General features: G+C 50.6%; 1 protein-coding gene and 1 pseudogene across 3 annotated transcripts in view; one reads left to right on the top strand and one right to left on the bottom strand.

Moving 5' to 3' along the window:
- Window positions 1-2,994: 2,994 nt before the first annotated feature.
- LOC137756310 (small ribosomal subunit protein uS2 pseudogene) lies at window positions 2,995-3,843 on the bottom strand (annotated as a pseudogene).
- Window positions 3,844-5,226: 1,383 nt separating this feature from the next.
- Window positions 5,227-8,406, top strand: part of IQSEC2 (IQ motif and Sec7 domain ArfGEF 2) — a 75,769-nt gene continuing 72,589 nt past the window's right edge. For all 3 annotated transcript variants that reach the window (XM_068533194.1, XM_068533193.1, XM_068533190.1), the window contains exon 1: window positions 5,227-6,029. In XM_068533194.1, coding sequence (XP_068389295.1) covers window positions 5,323-6,029 — 707 coding nt within the window. In that variant the 5' untranslated portion in view covers window positions 5,227-5,322. The remainder of the gene's footprint in view (window positions 6,030-8,406) is intronic.

Here is an 8,406-nt window from a genome sequence, read left to right as displayed (position 1 = left end):
TTGTGACTTAGGATTGTAGTCTGACTAGACTGGGAGCTCCCTTAGGGCACAGGCTATGTTTGATTCACCCAGAGCTCTCCATCATCTTTTGCTGCTTTGTTTTTCTCCAGAGCATCTAGCACCATCTGGGTTCGTTTCCTAGGGCTGCCGTAACAAAGTACCACAAACCGGGTGGCTTGAAACAGCAGACATTTATTCTCTCACAGTTCTGGGGGCTAGAAATCCGAAATTGGGCCATGCTCTCTATGAAGGCTAGAGGGAAGAATCCTTCCTTGCCTCTTCCTAGCTTCTGGCGGTTGCCAGCAATCCTTTGTGTTCCCTAGCTTGGAGACTCCAAACTCTGCCTCCATTTCACATTGTATTCTCCCTCTCTCTCTCTCCCTGTGTGTGTGTGTGTGTGTGTGTGTCTATGTCCAAATTTCCCTCTTCTTTTAAGGACACCAGTCATTAGATTGGGACCCATGTCAATAGAATATGACTTCACCTTAACTTGAGTACATCTGCAAAGACCCTAATTTCCAAAAAAGATCACATTCACAGGGTGGACATCAAGTCTGAGGGGATACTATTCAACCCAGTACTCCATCCAACATGTTCTATCTATTCTATTTCTTTATTGTCTCTCTCCCCCAGTAGAATGTCAGCTCTATGAGGTTAGGAACTGTTGTCTATTTTGTTCATTGGTATATCCTCAGTGTCTAGAATACTGCTTGACACATAGTAAACACTCAATAAATATTTTGTGACTGAAACTTTGTACCCATCTGCCTCCTACCTCGCAGAGAATCTGAATGAGAGAAGCAGGGACAGGGATGGAAATGCAGGTTTGCCTAGAACATAATAAATGCTCTGTAAATGTTTGCTGGATGAATAGAAGTATTTGATGGATATATTAATTTAACACTTATGGAGCACCTATTTTGTACAGAGTATAACGAAAGATACAGAGAAGTGAGGAGGAAACATCTGAGCATCCTGGCTATGCCTCTGTGTGACCCTGGGCAAGTCATTCAGCCTCTGGGTTTCACTTTCCTCATCCATAAGGTGGAGGTAATAACATTATCTACCTCATAGGATTGTCATGCAAATTGAGTTCGTGCATGTAAAGTACTTAGCACAGTGCCTGACACATGGTAAGCACCATAGATGAGTTATTAGCAACTGTAGTTGCTGTTACATGCTAGACTCTGTGCAAAGTGTTTTTAAAAAGCAGCTTTATCGAGTTACAATTCACATACCGTAAAATTCTCCCTTTTAAAATGTACAATTCAGTGGTTTTTAACTAACAGGGTTGTGCAACCATCACCACCATCTAATTTTAGAAAATTTTCATTCTCCCTCCCCAAAACCCCATAGCAGTCACTCTTCTTTCCCCAACCCATGCCCTCGCCCCTGACAACCACTACGCTACTTTTTGTCTCTATGGATTTGCCTATTCTGGAATTTTATATAAATGGAATCATGCAATATGTGGACTTTTGTGTCTCCTTTAGCATAATTTAGCATAATGTTTTCAAGGTTCATCCATGTTTTAGCATGTATCAGTACTTCACTCCTTTCTTAAGAATTGAGGTATAGTTGATTTACAATATTATATAAGTTTCAGGTGTACAATACAGTGATTCACAATTTTTAAAGGTTATATTCCATTTATAGTTACTATAAAAATTGGCTATATTCCCTGTGCTGTACAATATACCCTGTAGCTTATTTATTTTATAGATAGTAGTTTGTACCTCTTAATCCTCTACTCCTCTCTTGCCCCTCCCCGCTCCCCTCTCCTCACTGGTAACCACTAATTTGTTCTCTATAACTGTAAGTCTGTTTCGGTTTTGTTGTATTCATTACTTTTTTTTATTTTTTAGATTCCACATATAAATGATATCATCAGTATTTGCCTTTTACTGTCTGACTTATTTCACTAAGCATGATACCCTCCAAGTCCATCCATATTGTTGCAAATGGCAAAATTTCACTCTTTTTTTATGGCTGAGTAGTATTCCATCTTGTACATATACCACATCTTCTTTATCCATTCATCTGTTGAAGGACACTTAGGTTGCTTCCATATCTTAGCTACTGTAAGTAATACTGCTACGAACATTGGGGTGCATATATCTTTTCGAAGTAATGCTTTCCTTTTCTTTGGATATATACCCAGGAGTTGAATTGCTGGATCATATGGCAGTTCTATTTTTAGTTTTTTGAGGAACCTCCATACTGTTTTCCACAGTGGCTGCACCAATTTACATTCCCACCAACATTGTACTAGGGTTCCCTTTTCTTCACATCCTCATCAACACTTGTTATTTGTGGTCTTTTTGATGATAGCCATTCTGACAGGTGTGAGGTGACATCTCATTGTGGTTTTGATTTGCATTTCTCTGATGATTAGGGATGTTGATCATCTGTTCATGTGCCTGTTGGACATCTGTACATCTTCTTTGGGAAAATGTCTATTGAGGTCTTCTGACCATTTAAAAAATTTTTTTGCTTTTTTGACATTGAGTTGGATGGGCTGTTTATATGTTTTGGAACTTCATTCCTTTTTATGGCTGAACAATATTCCACTGTGTAGATATACCACATTTTGTTTACCCATTCATCAACAGATGAACATTTAATTGTTTCCACTTTTTGGCTATTATGAATAATGCTGCTATGAACATTCATGTATAAGTTTTCGTGTAAACATTTTTCATTGCCCTTGGGTATATTCCTAGGATTGGATTCCTGGGTCATATGGTAACCCTATGTTTAACATTTTGAGAAACTTCCAAACTGTTTTCCAAAGCAACTGAACCATTTTACATTCCCACCAGCAATCGCTCCACATGCTCACCAGTACTTCTCCTTGTCTGTCCTTTTTGTTTTAGCTATCATAGTGGGTGTGAAGTGGTATCTGTATGTGTGTGTTTTAAGAAACTGATGTTTATTTTTCAACAACTTTATTTCCATTTTCTGTTTAAGAGCCTATGGAAGAACAGCTTCAAACTACCCAGTGGTTGTTCCTACCCATTCAGTGGCCTGAGCATTGGGAGTAGTCTTCAGTGGTGGGCTGAGTGCTCCAATCTTCAGCAGAGAATTGCTGGATAGTCACAGAGGGCACCAACACACTATCAGACCAGCCTGTGACCTCAGGTTGAGTAGCAGTAAACTCAGGAGCTGGAGCAGTCCATTCACTCTGAAATTCTTCCACGGTCACACCTTTCCAGCAGTGGCCTGTTTATCCTTTTCGATCTCTTTAGGGTCTCTGTAGAAGCAGAGATCAAGCATGACCTCCAGTGGGTGCTCATGGGAGATGGTGTCACATATGCATGGTACTTCCCAGGCCAGCATCCACATCAGACCCACTGAGTGGGCTCCTTTGTTGTTGCATGGGGTAGCAGTGTCCACGTGGCACAGAGGAGAATCTGTGTCACACAGAGCAATGGTGGGCAGGTTAACATAAGACACCTCTGTGAGAGGCTGGTGGTCAGCGGTGGGATCAGTGACCACTGGAAGTTGTGGCTCACGGAAGGCTGCCTGGATCTTGCTAACGAAGATTCCAGGAGCGAAGTGGCCAGCAGTAGGAGTGGCCCTGGTGGCAGCAGTGAACTTCAGCACAGCTTGCTGGCCAGTATTCCTGGAAGATACGACACTGACATCAGCTGGGTTTTCAGTGGCACGAGTCACCAGCAGAAGCTTCTCTTTAGATTTATGATGTAGATACCATCACTTTGCCTTTTGTAGACATACTGTTCCATTTGAAGTCAAGGTTGGTGCCACCTAAGTGGGTTCCTGCTGCAAGGAATTTAAGGACATCCTCCTCCTTCATCTCAGGATATCAAGGGCTCTGGACATTGTGAAAGTTTCCCTTTAAGTTACAATGGAAAGCTCATTGTGGTTTTGATCTGCATTCCCCTGATGGCTAATGATGTTGAGCATCTTTTCATGTGGTTAATGGTCATTTGTATATCTTTGGAGAAGTATCTATTCAAGTCCTTTGGCCATTAAAAAATGGGTTTTTTTTTGATGTTGAGCTGTAAGAGTTCTTTACATATTCAGATATATCATTTGCAAATATTTTCTTCCATTTTCTGTGTTGTCTTTTCTGTGACAAATGTTTTTGCATGCTGTTTCCCAAGACCACTCCTGTGAGGTAGGTGTTATTGATAGGGAAATGGAAGTTCAGAGAGAAGATGAAATTTAAATCCAGTTCTGTCTGACTGTAAAACTCAAGCTTTCTCTTCTACCCCAACCTGCTCACAAAGATGAATGAAGACATGTTTCTGGCTTTAAGGAGCTTGGTCTGGCAGAGGACATGACACAAGAACAAAAATGAATGCGCTATAAAGCAGAGTTCCACTTGTCCCACAAGTGCCACAAAAGACGTGTGGAGGAATCGAGCGATTCTGGCTGGGGAGATCAGGGCTGGCTTCAGTAAGGTGGCATATAAGTCTTGAAAGATGGGTACAGTTTCATTGGATGGAGGTGATGGAGTAAATGGAGGTGAGCATTTCCAAAAGAGAGCAGAAAATGGGGGTTGAATGAATGAATGGGACTTTGATCCTAAGACTGGCTGTGATGGGGTGTCCCAGGGCTTGTTGGAGTGGGAGATCCTGGGACTGCCCATGCTGTGGGCTAGAGAGAGGTCACCTGAGGTAGGAGGTCCAGGGGTTGGATGGGATGGGGAATCTGACACTTGGGATTGGCATACCCAGGGGATGGGGAGTCTGTGTGATGCCCAGACCTGGGAGCTGCCTGGGATGGAGTTTTCTGGGAGGTCTTAGACGAGGATCTTGGGCCTGGTGGACCCAAGGGACACTGGAACGGACTGGGATGGAGGGCTTCTTTAGGCTGCATTAAGCGCAGACTCTGGGACCGGTGGAATGTGATGGGGCTGGCCCGGGTGCCTTGGGGCGGGTCCGGCTTCGGGTGCGGGCGGCGGTGGCAGGTGGGACGCTCGGGGGCGGGCCGGGCGCGCGGGGTGGGGGCAGGGGCGGGGGGCGGGCCGGCGGCCGGGGCGGTCCCGCGCGGCCGCGCTGCGCAGTGACTCCGCAGCGGGCGGAGCGCCGTGGGCCGCGTCCTCGAGAGCCGTGGCGGTGGCGGTGGCGGCGGCGGCGGCGGCGGCGGCGGCAGCGGCAGCCTCAGCTCCTGCTCCCCGTGCCGCCTGCCCCAGCGCTGTCTCCCGGGCCCCCCCGGGCCCCCGGGCCCTCGAGCCCGGTGCGCGCCCTCGCGTCCCGCCGGCCCCCTCCCCCGGCTGGGCCCGGGGGAGGGTGGCGCCGTGAGCGAGCGGGGACCGGGCTCTCCTGCCCCTTCCCCTGCCCCTGGGCCGCCAGGATGGAGGCGGGGTCGGGTCCCCCGGGCGGCCCGGGATCCGAGAGCCCCAACCGGGCGGTGGAGTACCTGCTGGAGCTGAACAACATCATAGAGAGCCAGCAGCAGCTGCTGGAGACCCAGCGGCGGCGCATCGAAGAGCTGGAGGGCCAGCTGGACCAGCTCACCCAGGAGAACCGCGACCTGAGAGAGGAGAGCCAGCTGCACCGCGGGGAGCTGCACCGGGACCCCCACGGTGCGCGGGATAGCCCGAGCCGCGAGAGCCAGTACCAGAACCTGCGCGAGACCCAGTTCCACCACCGCGAGCTGCGGGAGAGTCAGTTCCACCAGGCGGCCCGGGACGTGGGCTACCCGAACCGGGACGGCGCCTATCAGAACCGGGAGGCTGTGTATCGGGACAAGGAGCGGGACGCCTCCTACCCACTCCAGGACACTGCTGGTTACTCTGCCCGCGAGCGCGACGTGGCCCAGTGCCACCTGCACCACGAGAACCCAGCCCTGGGTCGCGAGCGTGGCGGGCGGGAGGCCGGGCCAGCGCACCCGGGCCGCGAGAAGGAATCCGGCTATTCGGCGGCGGTGGGCGTGGGGCCCCGTCCACCGCGAGAGCGGGGCCAGCTGAGCCGTGGCGCATCCAGGAGCTCCAGCCCCGGGGCCGGCGGCGGCCACAGTACCAGTACCAGCACCAGCCCGGCCACAACCCTCCAGAGAAAGTAAGGAACGCGTGTTTGTCTTCCCTGGCTCTTCCCCGCTAGTTCCCTCTCCAACTTGTATGGCTGGTAAAGTAAGAAGCCGGTGCCTGATTCCATGTCCTTCTCTCCAGTCCCAACCTGCCGGCAGAAGCCGGGTCCCCCTCGTGCAGCCGACACCCCTTCTCTAGCTACCCCAGAGTGGGTTGGCCCGATGAGTGCAGGCGTCTCTTCTTTCTCAAAACCGTGGCCAGTGAGGGCCTGGAGCAGTCATCATCCCCTCCACTTCTTCACCCCCTCGCTATATCCTTGCCAGAGGATGGCTTTTCATTTATTTATTTTATTTGGATGTGCCGGTTGGGATTTTTATTGTCTCCGACGGTGTCAGATCAGAGCCCCAAGGGAAAGAAAGCCCCCCCCCCCTCCGGTCTCCTCTGCGGGTCCTGAGCACAGGCCTGATCTGATCTCCTCTGGCGGCCTCAGCTCCATCCTTTCGCAGAGAGGCAGGTGGGGACCAGAATGGCTGCTGGAGGTTGATATCCCTCTGAGGGGAACTGCAGCACATCCTGGTCGGGGGAGCAAAGATGGAGGCCCGGCCCTTGGCTAGTTCCTCAAAGACCACCCCCTCTCCACCCTCAAGGAAAAACCACCCAATTAAAGAGCGTACCAGCAAGGGAAGTCTACAGATCGTCCCTCTTGTTGGATCAGTGCCAGTTTCTGTGCTGGGGTCTGTGTTTCTGCCTATTTGGGACACCTTGGCAACATCTATTGGGTTGGTGGGGCATGGGCTGGGTCCACTTCTTCCATGCAGATACCACGGTGAGCTGGTCGGGATAAATGTCAGGCCAAGAGAGTCAAGGGCGTGCAGGCTCACAGGGCTGCCCTAAAGGCTCCCTGATTTCTCTTCTGCTGGATTGGAAAGAATACTGACCTGGGAGTTAGGAAACCCAGGTTCCCCTTCCAGCTCTGCTGCAGATTGGCTTTGTGACCTTGACTGAGTCCCTTCCTCTCTCAGGCCATCAGTTCCCCCATATCTTTTTAAAAGGCAAGGTCTGCCTTGAATGCTCTTTAAAGGGCCCCTCCAGCTTAGATTTGATGGTTCTGTGACTAATCCAGCCACCACTACAGAGCAAGTCTGAAGTCCTCTAGCGAATGGACAGCTTTCCCCCTCCTCTCACTGCTCAGCTGGTCCTACCATGTGCCACAACCAGTGGAGTGTCTCTTGGAGGCTGGGCTGGGGGTGGGGAAGCCTTCTGCCTCAGGAAATCTGCCGGGAGACAGCTCTCTGCAACTCCCCCATGGTGAGGCAGCAGGCTGGGGTGCTGGGTTGAGATGGCTGGGCCCCAGGAGCAGCAGCTGCAGCTCAAGGGCTCGGCTGGGCTTCACTGCAGTGCACCCTCAGCTGAGGTTTGGTGTGGGCTGCCCCAGAGGGAGATGGGCTCTTCTGCCCAGGCAGGGCTGCTGGGAGCCCGTTCCAGGAGGACTGACTGTGTGCAGCTTGGGGCCCCACACTGGAGGGAGGGGCCAGGTCGACTGACCAAGCAAGGCCTTTTCAGGAGAGGGCCATGATGGGGTGGGGACAGAGGGAGACTGTATGGGCATTGTGGTCCTTTAGCCTAGCTGCGGAAGACTTTTCCAGAGTGGTCAAACCTGTGACAGAGGAAGCAGCCTCATTATGTGTGGCTCCAGGGAGCAGAACCAGGAGCAATGGGAAATTCTGGGATAAATCAGGAAGAACTTTCCAACCTGGCTGTCTGGTGATGCAGTGGACTGCCTCAAGGGGGTCGGGGAGGGCTGGAGAAAGCATAATTCCTGAACTGGTGGAAAGCCCAATGAAATGACCTGGGTCTTCCCCAATTCTAGGATTCCATTCCTCTCAGATTCTCCATCCTGCAGACGTGGGTCTGAATCTCTTGGCTGGCTGCAAGCCTGTTTGCTCTTGAGCTCTGTGCTTCTGCCATCTGGACAGGCCTGCCTCTCGGTCTTTCCCTCTTTTTGTGCACCCTCCAGGCTGTTTGTTGGATTCCCTTGCTTCACATTTCCTACTGGATTAATACGGGGATTTAGAGGGTACTTTGAATTTCTCCTAACCATATATTAAATATTTGCACACCCATTATTACCTCTTTTGGTCCTCACAACAGGGCCTGTGCAGTGAGCACTAGCAACTCCATTTTAGAGATGGGGAAACTGAGGCTCCAAAAAAAATGAAGGGAACGTGCTCAAGATTACACTGCCAGTTCCTAATAGAGCTGGGGCTAGAACCCAAGTCCACCTGTCTCCGAGGCCTGTTATTTTTCCACTGGAGCTTTCCAGCCTGAAGGAGTCTCTTGGCCTCAGGACCCGGCCAGGTCACCAACTGGGAGAGGCCAGGAGAGCCTGAGGTATCTGGAGGATTTGA

The sequence above is a fragment of the Eschrichtius robustus genome, chromosome X (assembly GCF_028021215.1).
Source record: "Eschrichtius robustus isolate mEscRob2 chromosome X, mEscRob2.pri, whole genome shotgun sequence".
Classification (NCBI taxonomy): Eukaryota; Metazoa; Chordata; class Mammalia; order Artiodactyla; family Eschrichtiidae; genus Eschrichtius; species Eschrichtius robustus.
The sequence above is the reverse complement of the archived record's forward strand: the minus strand, read 5'-3'. Positions and strand labels throughout refer to the sequence as shown.